Source organism: Platichthys flesus, chromosome 2 (assembly GCF_949316205.1).
Source record: "Platichthys flesus chromosome 2, fPlaFle2.1, whole genome shotgun sequence".
Taxonomy (NCBI): domain Eukaryota; kingdom Metazoa; phylum Chordata; class Actinopteri; order Pleuronectiformes; family Pleuronectidae; genus Platichthys; species Platichthys flesus.
This window is the reverse complement of record NC_084946.1, coordinates 26368803-26389697: the sequence shown is the minus strand read 5'-3', so window position 1 is coordinate 26389697 and position 20895 is coordinate 26368803. Positions and strand designations below refer to the sequence as shown.

Below are 20895 nucleotides of genomic sequence, written 5' to 3'. Positions count from 1 at the left end.
TAGTCTGGCCCCTCACCTGAGACCACTCTGCCATGAGAGACCCTACCAGGAGCACAAGGCTCCAGACAACACAGCCCTCAGGTTCATAGGGACACGCAAACCTCTCCACCACGATAAGGTGAAGGTTCCAGGAGAGGACATATTTGTGTGTGCATTGAAAATGTATTTGGGTTTTGAGTCACATATTTATATAAATCCCCAAATACATTTGTGGATCTTTTTTGCGCATGTATTCATTTCTGTGTGCATTTATTCCTTTTGAGACTGTTCTGGCTCCATACCGGCCAGACAGCGAGCGAAGATAACCCGTGAGCCGAGACACTGGCCAGAGAAGAAAACAATTGGAATACGTTGCTTGTTTGGTCTACATTTCTTCGGATGAATCATGGCAATCTACATCTTCTACAAGATCAACGTCTCTTTCTGCTGCCTCCTCATCCTGGTGGACGTCTTCTAAACCTGTAACACCCCGATCAACTTAGCTAGCATGGCCATCGAGCACTACATCGCCATTTGCAAACCTCTGCGCTACTCGCAAATCTGTTTGTGACTCTGGCCACTGAATCCCTGAGCTTCTTTCATGGGTCGGTGTCGTGTTGATCCAACACTCGTGCATAAAAGAACAGCGTTTGACATCATCTATTTCTCCTTTGTGTTTCTGACTCTGATCTTCACCTACTTCCGAATCCTGTTTGCAGCGAGAGCCGTGGCCACAGAGAAGATGTCGGCGCAGAGAGCAAGGAACACCATCCTGCTCCACGGCCTCCAGCTGTCCATATGCCTGCTCTCCTACATCTCCCCCAGTGTGGCGCTTGTTCTGCATCTCATCTTCCCTGGTCGAATCCGGGAGATCAGATTTGCAAACTACCTCATCGTGTACATCCTGCCGTGTTTCCTGAGCCCCATCATTTACGACGTGAGAGACAAAAAGTTCAGGAAGTACTTCAAGGTGAACCTTCTGAGCAACAGGTGCCGGGAGAAGCTGAAGAAAGTGACATCACTAACAATGATTATTTGGCAATTAAAGGGAATTATGTCAGACTGAATAAAAATGTCCTCGCTGTTGAATCATACATGGTTTTTAATGGCCTCATTGAACTTGTAAAATTAACAACGATGTTGATATTTACATTATAGCAAAACAACGTCAGACTGACAGGTGGGAGTCCCCGCCTCCCAATTTATAACCTCCACCAAGCGGTCCAATGGCAGGAAATACCATCTGGAACCAGGTCACTAGAATAGAATATAATTGGACTCAGAGCAAAACTAAACACAGTGGAGAAAACCTTTAGTGACCTGGACACATCGACCTTCTGCCACATTGTGACAGGTTTATTGTTTTTAACAGCAAGTGGACGTCCAGTTCTCTCCTCTTTAGTTTAAACCATGTCAACAAGGAGAGAATCGATAACAAACAAACAAAAGACAATTCAAAGGAAGTACGGTTCTCTGTGATGATGTAAATTAATACATCCTCTGTTTATATTAACAAAGAAAGGTCAAATGGAGGACAGCTACTTAGCTAATGTGAGGCTAACGTTAGCAAAACTTTAACTTAAACTCAAGTTAAACAAAAGTTATCAGGCTAAGTTAGCGTCCATCACGAGACACAGTGTTGTGCAGAACGCGACTGTCATCATATACAGTTTAGTTAAATAGTTAACTAACCACGCTAACCAGCCGTGGTGACGTTTTTACCTGCACGCGCTCCACTGCAAACCGAACAGATGTACAGATGACGTCACGGTTACCTCAATGGTACGGTCCACTTTAGGGGTGTCCGCAATAATCAGGTATTTTATTACAAGACTCCTCAGCAAATAAACCATCATATTTGGAATAACAGGTAAGTTTGATGAGTAAATAGTCGCCTCAGTCTTCTAGAGTTAGATTTGTATTTCTTATAGGAGGATTTAATAATGAATTTGGGGGTTAACCCCCCCCCCTCTATCTATCTACCTATCTATCTATCTATCTACCTATCTATCTATCTATCTATCTATCTATCTATCTATCTATCTATCTATCTATCTACCTATCTATCTATCTATCTATCTATCTATCTATCTATCTATCTATCTATCTATCTATCTATCTATCTATCTATCTATCTATCTATCTATCTGTCTATCTTTCTATCTTTCTACCTATCTATCTATCTATCTATCTATCTATCTATCTATCTATCTATCTATCTATCTATCTATCTATCTATCTATCTATCTATCTATCTATCTATCTATCTATCTATCTATCTATCTATCTATCTATCTATCTATCTATCTATCTATCTACGTCTCTCTCTTCATTTATATATATATATGGTATATACATATATATACCATGTATCTCCCTGTTCAACTCTTCTTCTTCTGAGTGTGTAAGTTTGTGTCAACAATGTAAATAATATAATTGTAGATGTCTCAATGTTTTCTCTGCTCTAATTTGTTTTATCGTTTCATTACAGACTGTGCACTTAATGTTTATGGGATGCTGAGTAAAGTAAGTCTTTAAATATGTCGTACAATGTGAGTGAAAACATTTATACTGTAAACCTGTTGTATTATAGTATTTACTAATAGTATACATGTGTCTGACAAAATGTTGAGGTGTCTAAGCTATTAACATTGTTATGTGTCTATTTATTACAATGAATCAAACACGTTTTATAATCATTTCATCTGTGCCTGACAAAGGAGCAACGGAATTCAGGAAATCAGCATCTGTGTGCGTTTGTCTGTGTGAGAGTGAAAGTCACTACACTGCTTTGTAAGTTTGTGTCCACAATGTCATTCAGGAAGAGAGGTTTTGTGTTTGCATTTAAATTTTGTTTGGTGAATGAATGAAATCAACTGATAATAATCAAAAAATAGATGTATTGATCTGCTGTCAGGCTGTTTATACTGAGACATATTGATCAGATGTAGAATTTCATTACGAGCACAAACTTTTCCTTATAAGTTTAAAGTAAATCCCATAAATGTGTTTGATGGAATTCTAACGGATCCTTTGGACGACGTGTTCACACTTTGTGTTTGGTCATGGTGACAACAGCCTGGTGCACAGCTCCATGCAGAGATGGTCTCACTCTGCTGCAGAGGAAGTGGACCTCAGAGCTTCAACATCTGCTGGACAGATGTTAGAGCATAGTGTTCATGAACATGGTGTCACAGTCACATGTTACACTGACACACGTGTGTTGAGGATCATCACAAAGTCACATGATGACCTAGTCTCCACACAGTGAGAACTTGAGCCTGTCAGGAACTGACTCTGTCAAACATTTCTTAATCCTGAAGACACAAAGAACTGAGACGGGCTTGAACATGAAGTGAAATCATCGTTTTGAGACAAGTAACACAAACTGTTCAACACAACAGGCCCAAAATGTCCACTGTCTTCAGGACATCATGTCTCAGACACTGTCACTTGTCTCTCCTGTGAACCTCCCATCATCAATTATTTCCCAGCATGCTCCTGTTCCCAGAGGCCTGCTACAGCCTCCCCCTTGTGGTTGTCCTGAGGTGCTGGTCGAGAACATACAACAAGAATCTTCATCTACGTTTGTATAAAACGTCCTCTGCTCAGTTTTCAATTAAATATGGTAAAATATTCATTAAACAGTTTCCTCAGAGATTTAAAGATGCTCTGCTCTTCATCGACTCTTCTTCATACTGTAAATTTCTCATTCACTTTCTTCTGGTTGTTTCCATTATGTCAAACTGGTGATTTAGTTTTTTTACCTGCACCAAGGACGAGAGGTTTCCACCAGTTTGTTTGTAAGAGGAAAGAAAAGCACAGTCATGATTCCAGTGAAGTCGGTGGAAGGATGTTTATTGAGCATTAAAGCAGAGACAAGTAGAAACAGAACTTTTCTCTCTGAGATGTTTTTCTTCTCGTTACATCTGGTTTGTCACAGAGGAAATGATCCATGTGTTTGACTCATAGACTGAATATAAAGGCTTTGACTGGGATGTGCTGCTGTTATACTGCAGCGCCACCTGTGGGTCAAAAGTAGAAAAGCCACCACCGCTCTGCACCTGATACAGAAATGAAAACGTTCCATTTTTAAGTCGAGAGTTTTGATCTATAGTGTCAAAGACTAGGTGATTTAAATGTGTTTAACGTTGTGTTGAACTAAATCAATTTGTGACGTGAATAAACAAACATATACACAGAATGCGGTTCTACACACATGGAGACATACTGAAGGACAAAGGTGGAAAAAAATAAAGACAAACTTAAACACACTGTATGTGACTCTTTACAGAGGGTTTATATATTCTGCTTGTGTTGTGTCATTTTAATAAACATATTCTTCATGTGAATAAACACAATCAGAGCAAGAAGGTTGCTGGTTTGAATCCGGTTCAGATAGGGTCTTCCTGTGTGGAGTCTGCAGGTTCTCCCCATGTTTTCTCCAGGGGTCCGGCTTCATCTCACAAACACATGCAGATTAGGGGTTGTGTAGATTGGAGTCTACACAAAAGCTGCTGCTGCTGCAGCCTCTGGATCCTCAGGACACAGCTCAGCCTCCGTCCACACACACTGTCCTCTTCACATTCACATACACTCAGACCACCTCCAACTGTTGAGAGAAGAAGACATCAGTGTTACAGAGACTCACTTCATCAGCTGTGACTCAGTGATGCAGCACATCCAGTAGAAAGAGCAGCAGGGACTTCAGTCCTGTTCAGAGGTGGAGCAGCTTCCTCTCTGCTTCATGTTCACGTGTTGGAATGAACACGCTAAGAGCTCAGTGTGTGTCCTTTGCATGTCAAAGTGCAGAGTGGACACCTGAGAGGTGGATTTACTGCTGTTACAGGTGAAGCCATGTTTCCTGACAAACTGGGACCAGATGAGACAGATGGACCTCAGCAGAGGTTCTGCTCTGTATAAAGAGCTCCTGGTTATCATGCTGATGAGGAGAGGCTTTAGTCACACTGATCTCAGAGCTGTGACAAAGATCCAACTGATCAGTGGGACGGAAGTTTTCTGGAAGCTGGTGAAAGGAGAACTCAGGCAGCAGCTGATGTCTCATACAGGAGAATTTAATGTAGACTTCATGCATCAAGGAGACCAGAAGGTGAAACAATATACCAACGCTAACAGAGTATCATGATCAATGGTCACCCATAGGTCTGAAGATGTCTCCCACAGCATCCCAGTATATCTCCCTCACCTTGAGTCACCCATCCCAGCAGCACATCCACTAAAGCATGCATACCTAACCTTTACGTCTAGCCACTGATGTTATACGGGTCATGGAGTTGGTGCTTCTCTGTCTGGGCGTCTGAATTAGATATGAAAGTCCATGTAGATCCTACAATGTGCTGCTAGTTGGCTCTTTATCTCTAACCTGACCTTGGGTCCTACTTAGAGAGAAGGGAGTATCTGTGGAATGAGTCGGGCTGTTCTCTTCATGCTGAACAGAATCACTGTGTGAGGATGGTCAACAACTCCTCAACAATCAGTTCTTCACTAAGGAAGTGAGAGAACAAACTGTCTCAGATCAGATGAAGACGACACCGTCTCTGTTCATCGTGTGAGGCTGTCAGCTGTGGTCCAGCTTCATTTCCTGTTCACATGAAAACAACAACAACAACAAATGTCGTCTTCACATCAACTCAATTAAATGATCAAAAGCAGCTTCTGGCTCGTCTGATTGGCCGAATGTTGTCTCTCTGTTTTTCTGTCCAATCCTGACTACTGTCCTCATTGTCCTCTCACAGCTTCACTGAGGAAACACTGAGGCCTGAACTACGAAGCCACTTCAACATGTCCAGGAGATCTTTCTGAGATCAGCTCAACTTAACCTGACAAATCACTGACTCTGAGGACACTCACTGTGGGGGAAACCTCTGACATCACTACTCAATAAAAACACATGGACCTATTTTCAGGAAGCTAACTGAGGTCATCTGGTGTTTTGGTGACAGGATGAGTCTGGAGAGATTGAGATGTTCTGGGTGAGTTAGAGATCAACTGAACCAACCAGACGTTGATTTAAATTTCCCTTATCCTTCCCTTTAAGGAGAGTGTGCACCACACAACAGTGTAGAGTCACTGTGGTCAGTGGGCGGAGCTTCTCTACAGGTTGATCTCCAACTTGACCTGGAGCAGGTTAGCCGTTCCTCATGAGTTACCATGGTGATTTACCTCGTTAAGAAGTGGACGAGCTTCGTAGAACTGAAAAAACTAAACCTTGAGTTAACCTGAAACCACAAATCCTGCTTGGTAGCACAGACCCTGGATCTGTGATACTGACTGTATTTAGTAAAATACTGATGAAAGCAGCGTGGACTGACTCCAACCACTGACTCTACTGACCTCACAGTCTCCAGTCGACAGTTTGGATTATGTTGAAGATCAAGCAGCTCCTTCACTGCTGAGCGCTGCAGGTTGTTGTACATCAGACTCAGTTCTCTCAGATGAGAGGGGTTTGACCTCAGAGCTGAAGCCAGAGAGGAACAGCTGCTCTCTGACAGACTGCAGTCCCACAACCTGAAGAAAGAAACATGAATATTTGAATGTGTCCTCTTGTTGTTGTGATCGTCATCATGTCAACACAGACTCTCAACATGCTGCTGACCTCAGTCCAGTCTGTGACCTGAAGATAAATATCAGATCAGACATGTTGGACCATTGTTTCATTCATCAGCTTCTTCTCTGTGTGTTTGGTCACTGAGCAGGTTTGTGTAATTAAACACTGTTTAAAGTAGAGATGGCTCCTGACAGTCACTTCCTGTTTGTTTCTACTTATCAACTGTCCAACGTGTTTCAATAAGAATGTGTCTTATTTTGAAAACCTGAGGAGGATGAGTGCTCGGCCTCAGTCCACATGTTAATTACTGACACTTTCTTAGTGATCAGGAGCAGGTGAGTGCAGGTGAATGGAGTTGATGAGGTGGACGTGACTGACAGGCTGGGTGAGGGACAGATGACTGAGGGACAGTGAGCAGAGCAGAACTGAGACAATTTAAATAAATAATGACCCAATGAGGAAGAAAGTCTGAAAAGTGAAGAAGGATTTAAGGACCTCAGAGTCTCCAGTCGACAGTTTGGACTCTCCAGTCCAGAACACAGCAGCTTCACTCCTGAATCCTGCAGCTGGTTGTTACTCAGATCCAGTTCTCTCAGATGAGAGGGGTCTGACTTCAGAGCTGAGGCCACGACTTCACAGTGAGTCTCTGAGAGTCGACAATCACTGAGTCTGTAATTAAAGAAAATATCAAATCTGTTAGAATTAGGGGGACTCAAACTGCACTGGTTGGAGTTGGCGTACAAACGCAGGGTGGTAATTCTAGTTTGACAAGAAAGAAGAATAAACAATATTTCCTGCTTCTTCAGTTCCAGTCAGTGATTCTCATGAAAACACTTATTCAGTGATTATCTCCTCACACTGTGCTAGCTGTTTGCTCAAATATATTTATACAGAATATACAATAATCTCCCTTGCACTCCACATGGTCGTATGTCTGATCCCTCAAACTCCACCACAGTGATCACATTGTATTTCACATCTGATCTAGTTGTTCTGTATGTACATGAGAACAATGAGAATGTATATGTATACATAATAAAAATAACTTTATTACACACACACACACACACACACACACACCACACACACACACACACACACACACACACACACACACACACAAACCATTTAACACTGTGTATTTGAAGAACATCTCATCTACACTGATTGAACATGTAATTGATCATGACTCACAGAGCCTTCCTGCAGTTCCTCACAGCTGGGATCAGTCTCCGTAGACCCTGGTCTGTTGTGTTGAACTTCCTCAGGTCCAACTCATCCAGAACCTCCTCTGACATCTGAAGCATGTAGGCCAGAGCTGAGCAGTGGATCTCAGAGAGTTTCTCCTTTGATTCATTCCCTGACTTCAGGAACTGTTGCATCTGCTGATGAACTGAGTGGTCTTTCGTCTCAGTCAGACAGTGGAAGATGTTGATGCTTCTGTCAGGAGAAATGTCATCACTCTCCATCTTCTTCAGGTTGTTGATGACTTTCTGGATGATCTCTGGATTATTCTCTGGCCGACCCAGCAGGCCTCCTAAGACTCTCTGGGTGGACTCCAGACTGAGGCCGTGAAGGAAGCGAACAAACAGGTCCAGATGACCATTTGTACTGGTGAAGGATTTCTCCATGGTTCTCTTTAGGATGTAATCCAAGGAGGAGGTTCTCCTTGTGTTACTATATGTTCCCAAGAAGTTGTTGAGTTCTTCTGTGTTCCTCTTGGTGTAACAGTGGAACATGTAGACTGCAGCCAGAAACTCCTGAATGCTCAGATGAACAAAGCAGTAGACTGATTTCTGGAAGATCACACACTCTCTTCTGAAGATCTCAGTACAAACTCCTGAGTACACTGAGGCCTCTGTGACATTAAGACCACACAGCTCCAGGTCTTCTTGGTAGAACATGATGTTTCCTTCCTCCAGATGTTTAAGAGCCAGCCTCCCCAGCTTCAGAAGAACGTCCCTGTCAGCCTCTGTCAGCTGCTGTGGAGTCGTCTCATGTTCCTCACCGTACTTGTTGTTCTTCCTCTTTGTCTGAACCAGCAGGAAGTGTGAGTACAGGTCAGTCAGGGTCTTGGGCAGCTCTCCTCTCTGGTCTCTGGTCAACATGTGCTCCAGAACTGTAGCACTGATCCAGCAGAAGACTGGGACTTGACACATGATGTGGAGGCTCCTGGACGTCTTGATGTGTGAGATGATTCTGCTGCACAGCTCTTCATCACTGAATCTCCTCCTGAAGTACTCCTCCTTCTGGGCCTCAGTGAAGCCTCGTACTTCTGTGACCCTGTCAACACATGTAGGAGGGATCTGATTGGCCGCCGCAGGTCTGGAGGTTATCCAGATGAGAGCCGAGGGAAGCAGATTCCCCCGGATGAGGTTTGTCAGCAGCACGTTGACTGATGACCTCTGTGTGACATCAGACACAAGCTCCCTGTGATTGAAGTCCAGAGAAAGTCTGCTTTCATCCAGGCCGTCAAAGATGAACAAAGGTTTACAGACAGAGAGCGTCTCTGCTGTGAGCTTCTGTAACGCTGGATGGAAAACATGGAGCAGCGTGAGGAGACTGTGCTGCTGGTCCTTCACCAGGTTCAGCTCCCTGAACGAAAGCACAGTCAGCAGATCCACATCCTGGTTTTCTAAACCCTCTGCCCATTCCAGAGTGAACTTCTGCACCGAGAAGGTTTTTCCAACGCCAGCGACTCCGTTGGTCAGGACGACTCTGATGCTGCTCTGCTGGTCAGTGGAGGCTTTAAAGATGTCGTGGACCTTGGACCTTCCAAGAAGAAGAGGCTCTTCTTCTTGGAAGCCGTCTCAAGCTGCCTCACCTCATGTTGAGTATTAACCTCTTCACTCTGTCCCTCTGTAATGTGGAGCTCAGTGTAGATCCTGTTGAGGAGGGTTCTACTTCCTGTTTTATCACTTCCTTCAGTCACATGTTCACATCTCCTCCTCAGACTGAGCTTATGTTCATCTGAAACCTCCTGCAGACCACGATCTGCTGAAAGACAAGAAACAATGTGAGAGACAGAGAATCTGAGAATCTGCTGATTGTTTTCATCAGATACAGAAAAACTACAGATAATAAAAGCTTTATAACTTTGTGCTTTTCTAACGATATTAAATGTTGATGCTGAATGAAGGAACAAAATAAAACAACATGTGCTGTTGTCAGAAGTGAAGACATCAGCAGACACATGTATAGTGCTGCTCTGACCGGCTGTCTGACCTCCAGCTCCTGTTCTGGATCTTTTTCCACACTGGGGACAGGAGGAGTGTCCTGGAGAACCAGACTGGTCCCAGTATGAGGTGATGCACTGTCTGCAGAACCAGTGTCCACAACTGGTGGAGACTGGATCCTTCAGGACGTCCTGACACGAAGCACAGCAGGACGACTGGTCCTCCTCAGAAACATGACTCCTCTTCCTCGCTCTGTGAAGACATTTCCTGGTCACTCACATGTCACAGTCATAGGTTGTCATTACTTCTGTAAAGTAGGTTTTGTTTTCACCCTGTATGTTTCTGTGTTGGTTGGTTCGTTAGTGGGATTATAAGAAACAACGATTACCAGTAAACTTGGTGGAAGGTTGTGGTCGGGGGGGGGGGGGGTCTCTTTAACAGACATGTTCAGAGGACTGATGTTTGCCAGTGTCTGGAATTTTTTGTAGATCCAAATAAAACTGAGTCTCTAGTAAATTTCAAAGTGGTTTCATAAGGAGAGTGTTGGTTCTTGGTGGAGGTCTGAGCTCTTTGAGTGATTCTGAGAGATCAGTCACCAACTTCAATGAAGCTGTGTCCTAATGCAGGGGCCACACTAGAGGAAACTAAATCCTCTTCAGAGCAGGTCACAGTATAAACAGTCTCTTACTCTGTGTGTGAGGGTCCAGGTCCATTACTAAAGTTTAGAGGAAGTCTCATGGACATGTCACTCTTCAGAGACAGACAGCTGGACCCTGGAGACTCTGCTCTGTGTCTGTGGTCCTGACCTCTGCAAACACAAACATTTTTTATTCAGAACTCATCATTCACTGGTTCATTCTCTGAGGATTCAGTTTGGAGGTTCAGGTCATTGCAGCAGGTCTCTTACTTTGTGTGTGAGGGTCCAGGTTCAGTATTGAAGTTCATAAGATCAGCCATGGACTGGTCACTCTTCAGAGACACACAGCTGAACACTGGAGACTCTGCTGTGTCCATCTCTTCCTCCTCATAACCACTCATCTTCAGTCAGAGAGGACAAACACTGAGGTGGCTGTGAGGTGAAACACACACACACACACACACACACACACACACACACACACACACACACACACACACACACACACACACACACACACACACACACACACACACACACACACACACACACCAACAGTGATTCACGAATCTGGGATTCATCAATATGTTCGTATCTAAATTTGTTCGTACTCTGAGAACAAATTAGAACTTCCTCAGACCATGCGTTCGCACAAATGATGAAGTCCCGGCTGCCCTAGAAAATGTAAACATACCCTTTTGACTAAATGCATATTATGTTAAAACTCAGTTTATTTCAATAAACGGGGCGTCGCTTACTCTTCTGTCTGAAGGAGCCTGAGCGCCTGTTCGTCTCTGTCCCTCTTCACATGAACTGATGAGCTCATGTATTCAGGTATTAATCGATGATGTCGGATCATGACTCTGGATCTTTCTGGTCCCTTTGACCCTGATGTCTTGACCGTGCGCGTCACATCAGGTCTCGTGTTGTGTCGCAGGTTTAAACATGTGTCTCATAAACTCAAAGCGAATCAAACAAATACAAAGTCAACGTCAGTCCTGTACGTGTCCAATAACTAACTCTCTCTCTCTCTCTCTCATCAAACAAACACTAATATATTACATTACAAAGTTCGATAAGATCTCAATAAAACAGGCCTGTAAAACGGTTCTGTTGAGCTTCCCCATGTGGACACAGGTTGTCACTGCAGGTTCACTTCAGGCCTTCTCCGCACTCGGCTGCTTTCCGTGCGCTCGTGAATCGTCTGCTCTCAGATTTCTCCTCTGCTCTTGGATTTGTTAGTGGAACAACCCTGTCAAAGTGCTCCCCCCCCCATGAACCAGCTATACGTAAATGAATTGTTTCTTTAAATATAACAAAGTTAAACCTCCTATATTGTTCCCTTTCGTCACGGTGACGGTAACCTGAGACAGTTGTAGGTTCAATGTGCTGGACTCAGCCGATTACAGTAAAATACGGATGTTGTTCAATTACTCACCAAACTCTGACTTCACTTCTTCTTCATCTGCTCGGGACCAGTTTACTTTCACGTTCCAGGTTCCTCTTTGCATTTAATGGAACTCGCATGACTCGCAGCTCTGGCTTCAGCTCGAGTTTGGGGGTGTGGTTGTTTTATATGGAGGACCATACATGACATAAGTAAAAATAAATAAATGTATAAATAAATACAGAAATAAATAAATGAATGAATAAATAAAAATGGAAATAAATAAATAAATACAGATATAAATAAATAAATATGTTAATACCAAGAGAAATGTCAAAATAAATGTCTTAAATATATTTTAACATTTATTTTTTCACTGATACATTTCCTTTTCATTTGCAGTGTCCTTATGCTAATGAGAAAGGCGGGCCTAACCGCAGTCTCATGCAGGATTGGTCACAGGAGTGTAATGATCCAGCCCTACTTCTGACTCTCAATGCTGGTGTCCAGTAGCTGTTTGCAGCGTTGAGCCAGTTCACACTTAAAATGAACTAGTTCAAGTTCAGAGGGTTACTTAAGGTTATTTTTTATTGGGATGATTTAGCTGTCAGTAGTCCTGACTGTGAGCGTCACGTCTCGTGTTGTAATGAGCACAATGAGCGAGCCGAGAGGAGGAGGAGGAAACAGAAACTCCAGCTCGGTACAAACCACCTGCAGCCTCTGCTCTGATCATGAAGCCGCTGATCTCTGAGCAGATGTGACCAGAGAAGCTCTGTGTTTTCACTGTTTCCACTGTTCTACAGTAACTAACTGGCTGATCCACGGTGAAGAGCTCAAGTCTCAGTCACTGCCCGTGTTTCTGAGCGAGTGTGTGACGGAGCGCAGGGGCTGTGTGTGTGTGTGTGTGTGTGTAGCTCAGTTGACCAATCCTGCTCGAGACTGAGGTTAGGCCCGCCTTTCTCATTAGCATAAGGACACTGAAATGTGGAAATAAATAAATGTGGAAATAAATAAAAGTTGGAATAAAAGTGGAAATAAATAAATAAATGTTGAAATAAGTTTAAGAAATTGATTTATTTAATCCTGCATTTATTTCCACATTTATTTATTTATTTCCACATTTATTCCAACTTTTATTTTTCGATTTCAGTGTCCTTATGCTAATGAGAAAGGCGGGCCTAACCTCAGTCTCGAGCAGGATTGGTCAACTGAGCTACACACACACACAGCCCCTGCGCTCCGCCACACAATCGCTCAGAGACACGGGCAGTGACTGAGACTTGATCTCTTCACCGTGAAACAGCCAGTTAGTGACTCTGTGGAACAGTGGAAACAGTGAAAACACAGAGTTTCTCTGGTCACATCTGCTCAGAGATCAGCGGCTTCATGATCAGAGCAGAGGCTGCAGGTGGTTTGTACCGAGCTGGAGTTTCTGTTTCCTCCTCCTCCTCTCGGCTCGCTCATTGTGCTCATTACAACACGAGACGTGACGCTCACAGTCAGGACTACTGACACCTAAATCATCCCAATAAAAAATAACCTTAAGTAACCCTCTAAACTTGAACTAGTTCATTTTAAGTGTGAACTGGCTCAACGCTGCAAACAGCTACTGGACACCAGCATTGAGAGGCAGAAGTAGTTGGGCTGGATCATTACACTCCTGTGACCAATCCTGCATGAGACTGCGGTTAGGCCCGCCTTTCTCATTAGCATAAGGACACTGCAAATGAAAAGGAAATGTATCAGTGAAAAAATAAATGTTAAAATATATTTAAGACATTTCTTTTGACATTTCTTTTGGTATTAACATATTTATTTATTTATTTCTGTATTAATTTATTTATTTCCTTTTTTATTTATTTATTTATTTCTGTATTTATTTATACATTTATTTATTTATTTATTTTTACTTAAGTCATGTATGGTCCTCCATAGTTTTATGACCAATGTTCATTGGCTGATGTTCAATGTCCCCCATGTGGACACAGGTCGTCACTGCAGGTTCAGTTCAGGAGCAGCAGTAAACACCTCCACACGTCATATTAACAGGTTTTTATTAACAGGAATAAAGTTTGATCCGATTCTCCTCAGTCACCAAATTAAGAACTGTGATGTCGTCATGTCACCTCATCTCCTGCTCATTCAGTGTTCAGCCTCAGCAGATGTGGTTTGTGGGGGAAACTTTGTGTCAGTCACACAAAAACTAAATATAAAGTGGTTCAGTAAAGTAGAATAATCAGTCGCCAACACTGGAAGGAGTGGAAAACTCACATAAATAACTCACTGCAGCAAAGTGGTTGTTCAGTTTAAAGATGATCATCATCAGTAAATCCCATGAAGAGACAACAACTGAAAACCTATTGTTCCTGAAGCTTTATAAAAGTTACACTTCACATTCACAAGGCTTTTCTAAACTTGTGTCTTCAGTGGGAACCTGTGACCTCGGAGCCGAGTGCCACAGACAGTGGGAAGTCAGACTCAGATGGAAGACTTTGGAATTTTCATGGGATTTGTTGAGAAGATTGAAGAATAAAAACATTAAAAACCAGGTTGAGATGAGGGAGTGACAGAGAGCAGAGGAGCAGTGGAGTGACCTCTGACACAGCAGCAGCAGCAGAGTGAAACTAAAGTGAAGGAAACACTGATTCCAAGCAGCAACTTTAACATGTATTGATCTTATGAATGAAAAAGGTGAGAAAATCTGAAGATAATCATTAACTGGTGACCTCAGTGGTTCACTTACATTTAACTCAATGTGGGCAACTAAAGACATTCTTACATGTGTGCACAGTGAATCTTCAAATATTTACAACAACACGAGTAACAGAGAGGAAGACTTAAAACAAATGAGTCACTTCAAAAGTAAGCATTTCAGAATAAATGACCTATAATAATAAATAAACACAAAGTCCCTCCCTGGTCTGAGTTAAATCCAACGTGTTGAGCTGTGATATGTTAAAGAAAAATAAAATGAAGTTTTCTCCAAAAACCAGGTTGTGCTGGTGTGAAACAGTCTTGAAGCTTCCTGTGATGTGCAGGAGATGAAGTTGATTTAAAATCATAAACATGAGAGTAAGTTTTATAAATGTTCCAAAGCAGGATTTTTTTAATTAAAAGAGAAGCACAGACATCGTAACAGTTTGGTCCACAAGGACTCCAGGATTCTGTGCAACTTCTACAGATGCACCATAGAGAGCATCCTGACTGGCTGCATCACCCCCTGGTATGGCAGCTGCACCGCCCTGAACCGTAAGGCTTTACAGAGGGTGGTGAAGTCTGCCCAGCACATCACCAGGACAGCGCTACCATCCATAGAGGACCTCTACACCCAGCGGTGCAGGAAGAAGAGCAGCCGGATTATTAAAGACCCCTTTCACCCCAGCCATAAACATTTTTGCCTGCTGCCATCTGGCCGACGGTACTTCATCCCCCAGGCCATAAGACTTTTAAACTCCTCTCCGTGACATATCTGCATATTTGCACTTTTGTTGTTTTATTTTCTCCTCAGTTGTTTATATATATATATATATATATATATACATTATTTTCTTTTTAAAATTTTGATATTCCATTTTATTCTATTTTACACTATTTCTATCTTATTGTATTGTATAGGTTGTAATTTGTTGAGCATTGTTAGAAGAGAGCCTGAGAATCAAGCATTTCACTGCCAGCAACTGCTTAATGTTATTGTTGTGCATTTGACAAATAAAAATCTTGAATTTTGAATCTTGAATCTGGTAAAGAATTAAACTTAACTCATAAAATACTTTTTGACCCCACATGATGACATTTTCCCCAATCTTTAATTATGTACTTATTCCACACATTTGTCAGTTGTGTCTATCAGATGTCAGTACAGCAGAGCTTTTTATGTTTTTAAGAAAATGTTTGTATTGTTTTGTATAGCCTACATCCAGTATTTGATTTTTAAAATATTTTTTAATTTAATTTGTTTTATTAACTAATGAATGTAGTCTCTGGAGTGAATGTAGGTGTGTGTCTTTGTGTGTGTGTGTGTGTGTGTCTGGGCTCAAGAGTAAAAACAAATGACACAGTTATAGAGGATTGATGAATTAAATGAACCCTAACAAAGTTCAGACTGAGAATCAAGAATTTCACCAAATTTCTGGAACAAATTCTTCTGTAATCATAATTTATTTTACAGAAAACTTGATATCTCGATTCAGTCAAAAGTAGAATCATAAAACACGGGACGAGATGTTAAAACTGTCCATTGTGCCAATAGATGGTATGCTCTCACATGATTTGCCGTGATGTTGACAGAGTGGCATGGGAGGTGTATTTCTTAGACTGGTGGCTCAGTCAGATGAACCCAGATCAGATGCAGTGAGCAGAGAGTGTCTGCTCAAAGTGAAACAAGGAGTGGGTCTGTAGGTTGTGTGGTAAACTGAGTGAGAGCTTATTGTTGTGTTGGCTGTTCTCGATGGATCTGCCTTCCTGAGTTCAAACATAATCTCCACTCTTCATCTTGGCCATCTTCTGTTGGAGGATCTGGATCTCCAGCTGGAGCTTCTCCCTCTCCAGCTGCAAGTTCCCTCTCTTCAGATCCAGCAGATCCTTGTCCAGCGGCACGAGGCCCACAGGTACTGACTCGACCGGCAACTTCGGTTTCACACCTGCAGAGGAAACACACACAATTCACTGGATCCTGCAGCTTATCTGCACCATGGCTGAGTTGTAAACAATACAGTCATTTAGTTAAGTAAGCAAGCAGCGGTATCCCTCAAATGTTCATGGATGCAAAAAACATGATTCATAAGCCTCTGTAATGTTTTCAAAGATTTCTTCAAATTTCTTCCTCAGTGTTTATCTGATACTTTGCAGCATCAAACAAACTCTGCTTAACAGAGTATTATGGAACCAAGTGCAAAGTGGGCTGTTGACGATTTCACAGTCACATTGACAATAATTCATGGATCGTAATTTAAAAAATCATATTTAGGTGATAAATATCTGAACGTGTGTAAAGCTTGGTGCAGGTTGTTAAAATTTGGAAACTGATGGACCTTGGAGGAAACATTTTGTCTCCTGCGCTCCATTCTAGTTTCCAGTAGGTTTATGGCAGATTTACATGTATTTGCAACAACATCACAGATAATTGATCCTCAGTGGATGTGGCACTGGATCATACCCACATGTTCCAGGTCTGTGTGTTGAGATTTGTTAAGACTAAATTCATGTTTTGTCCATGAACTAGAGATTCAAATTCAAATGAACCTCACATCTCTCCAGCACCTTCCCTTCAAATCTCCTGCTTTCCCCTTGGAGCAGAACAGGTTTCATTGTCCCATCTACAGTCCATGATCTCTAACTGGTAAATGCAGTTGCTCCCACTAGTTGGAATCCTTCAGTGGTTTCTACGTTTTCTTTTACCCTGGGTTTTTGTTTGAGGGTTTAGAACATGTAGTCCCCCTGTGAGACTAACTGGGATAAGTGGATATGGGCTTAACAAATAAAATGTGATTGATTGACAGAAAGAAAACTTCTATTTAACATTCACAGTTATTTCTATTATCATATTTTGTATAATTACCATCCTTGTCATCAATCTTGTTTACAGACTTCAGCTCCACCTCCACTGGGTAATGGTCGCTGACTTTCAGAGCCTGGAAAATAAACAGTTATGTATTGTATTGATGAACAACAGCTGGGTGAGGTGGAGTGTGAACTTGGTAACGTCGGCCTTTACTAAGTAAGTACAAACTAGAAATGTACATTACATTATTAAATTACATTTCATTTGGGCTGATGCTTTTGTCCAAAGCGACTTGCAAGTAGTACACTCAACATTTATGAGGGGCCATTTTAGGGGTTCAGTATCTTGCCAAGGACACTTCGGCATGCAGAGTGGGGTTTGAACCGGCAACCTTCTTGTTGGAGAACGAGCACTCTACCCCCTTGGCCACACCTCCCCTACATGCAAATCTAAAACAAACAGTGTTAGATGCTGGACTGAAAAACAAACCGACAAATTGCTCAGATTTTCACTGGACAGATGCTGCCTTCAAATTTAATATGTTTTTTACAGTTTTCAGACTCCATTTGAACACTCGTGGAGTTCCTTGAAAATGTCCATGAGTTGTGACATGTTTGCTCACATATTCATAAAATGTGGAGGCCACAGAAGTTGATTTTTCTTTGGATATTAAGCTGGTTTATTGTTATTTCAGTCCGGTCTTTGAGATTTTATATTACGTCAGAGAAAAACGTTGATGTACAATACATCTCGTATTTTCTGTCTTACTAAAGTCTTCACCTCGGTAGCATGTTGCTGCCGGGTTCTCATGGCTTTACCGTTTGAATGCCAAGCACAGCATGTTCCCGTTCGAAGGCAGCGTTAGTCTCAAGGGTGAACCCAAGAGTCAGAGCCCTGCAGCGTGCAAGTCACTTTGTGAATTACACTGATCTTATATTTTAAAAAATATGAGTCATAGTTCTTCATTTTCGTCAAAAAACGTCTTGTCACAGGATGAAAATAAAAAATGCCCAATAAATGAACTATTTCCTCCTGTTTAAGTCATGTTTTTGCAAAAGGCTCCAGCACTCCGCTCAATGCTCAGAGAGTTAATGAGCCTATTTGATATCTAACTACATAGGATATCTTTAAACAATGATAAAAATATCAAACCTGCTCTTCACTGAGTCCATAAGCCTTCTGGAAGTTGAAGGGTTTGGCAGAGTTTGGCACGATGGCCTGGAGCATGTCGTCTCCGTAGACCACGATCCTGAACACACACGACACAGGGTTCAAGCCTCAGTTGTTCAATGAATACACACATGCACTATTATGTGTTAAATCTCTATAATCTGGCAAAAATATATATATTAAGAGATAACAATGACGAGTTAAAGCAATCGTTGTGATAAGTTGTTTGATGCCTTGGTAAAGATTGACTCGTTATAACATCCTATTGGTTTCCTCTAGTTTCCACCACTAGTGTTTTCCTGCTACCTGTCGTATGAGTGGTCGTTCCCGGTGCTGGCCGTGGTGTCGACATCGTCTCCAATCAGCCAGTGGAAGTTCTTGTCGTTTCGGATACGAATGCCCTTCATGGCCTTCTTGGAGACGTAGGAGCCATCGGCGTTGAAGTCGCCCAGGATCATCACGTTCTGGAGAACAGAGGAGACGGAGAGCTGAATGAATCTGAGTCCCTATGAGGTGAAGTCTGCCCTCGTCTGCTTGTTGAGTTCTCCCTGAAACAGCTGAAAAAGTTTCTATCTACTGCCTGAAGATCTGAAGAGAAGTTACAATTTTATTTTATGTCCCATCCTCTAACATGGTTTGTGGTCGATACTGCAACCAGCCAGCAGGGGGCAACCCAGATGTTTTGGTTTCATTTTGATCCTTACATCAGTGCTCCACGCCTTCTTGACGTGCAGGAAGACGTCGTAGAGCTCGTCCAGCTCCGTCTCTGAGTCTTCTGGTTTGGTGTGAACTGGGATCATCACCAGGTCCTTCAGCACTACGGAACACACACACACACACACACACAGTTATTACCTCCTGTTAACTTAGCTGCTGTTCACTAGACCCAGATTCAACACTAAGTCTAAAAGTTGTCTTCTACCTGTGTTGAGGCATCTGAATCGCAGGATGTATGGATCTCTGGCGAAAACATCTCCTCCCTCATTCAGCTGGTCGTCAAACTGATGGGAGCCCACCAAGTTGACCAAGTCATCCCTACACGCACACACACACACACACGCACACATGCAAACCACAGTTAATTTAAAGTTTTTCATTGTATTTTGAACATTTAACTTACTGAGTTTAAAATGGACCTGGTTCTAATAACAGATTAACAAGACCTTGAATCAAAGCCAACAACAGTGAAGTGTGATCTTGAAATATGCATCTTGTTCATGTTAATTAATAAACCAAAGTTCAATAAAATTACAGGAAAAATTAAGCCGATGGAATTAAACCAGGAGTTTGAATGTCTAAATGATAAATCCATTCACTCAGTGTTGTGTTTATGTTTTAATGTTGACTGTTTGATGCTGAAAAGGCTTCGGGTGTTGGACCACCACAATCACGCTCTGCTCTATCATCAGTTTCACTGAATCTAAGGCCAACAGAAATTCTCATGCTTCTGTATCAGGTGTGTTTCCATGTACAAGGAGCAGCATCTCTTCAGACGCTGTTATTTTTGTTCAGGCTTGTGTATCATTTCAGTCGGAGCTGTGTCGGCTGCACGTGGCTTTTAAAATTAATGGAAGCACAATAGGTGCACAGCTGCACAGTTTTTTAATGCAACTGCATCAGATTGAGGGTAAAGAGCAGTAAGACACAGTTAGATAACTATCTGCATCTGACAAATCAATGCTGACAGACAACTTCTGGGAGATTATTTATAATTAGGCAGCATCTTAAAGGAAGTATTTAAACCCAGACACAAATGAGTCTGTTTGTCTCTTCACTGAATCATTTTAAACCCGTTTTATGCAGACAGTTTCCCTCTATCACCCAAAAGGTTCATCAGGCTCGATCTGGATTTTTATTTGAATCTACAACAAAATTTTGAAATCTCATATAAATATAAATACTGAAAATAAATGTTACTGTTTCATCAAGATCCATGACTTATTCCCTGGAGGATCCGTCACAGAGCCCGATAAATATATAGCTTTATCAAAATAATAAAAAGGGTGAGAACTCTCACCTGTACAAGAACATGAACTGCTCCTTGTAGCGTGTTCGACCCAGACGACTGCTGATCTTCAGAGTGTAGTGATGCTTCCTCTTGCTTTTGCACAGACGGACAGACGGACAGATGGAAAGAAGGACAGACAGAAAAGGGACATGTGTTGACCTGTTAATTTCATTTGCTCCTAAATCCCTTTCATTAAAGAGCGTTGGATCAAACTAAATGTCCTGGAGCAGCATCACGTTCCGTATTATCAAGTAACCTGAGCATAATAATGATGATAATGATGATACTAACAATAACAATGCTAGTAATAGTGATGATAATGCTGCACTGACTTGTTGAGTGCATCCAGGAAGGTTTTGATAGAATCTCCGCTGACGTCCACCACCTCCAGAATCACAATGATGTCATATCGAGACACGATCTGAGGGGATGGAAGAGGGAGAGAGAGAGAGAAGAGAGAGAGAGAGAGA

At 42.1% G+C, this 20895-nt stretch overlaps 1 protein-coding gene and 2 pseudogenes across 1 annotated transcript; 1 reads left to right on the top strand and 2 right to left on the bottom strand.

The window, feature by feature from the left end:
- The first annotated feature begins 385 nt into the window (after nt 1-385).
- On the top strand, nt 386-1045 carry LOC133963317 (odorant receptor 131-2-like; annotated as a pseudogene).
- A 2775-nt stretch (nt 1046-3820) lies between these two features.
- On the bottom strand, nt 3821-11777 carry LOC133971660 (NACHT, LRR and PYD domains-containing protein 12-like; annotated as a pseudogene).
- A 3434-nt stretch (nt 11778-15211) lies between these two features.
- LOC133971813 (deoxyribonuclease-1-like) lies at nt 15212-20846 on the bottom strand (the record flags this gene model as incomplete). The annotated part of the gene is given in 8 exon segments (XM_062409091.1): nt 15212-16387; nt 17305-17377; nt 18400-18496; nt 18724-18881; nt 19122-19234; nt 19340-19452; nt 20435-20518; nt 20758-20846. Coding segments are annotated over 8 exon segments (900 nt in total), but the record flags the coding sequence as incomplete, so codon positions are not given.
- Nucleotides 20847-20895: the final 49 nt, after the last annotated feature.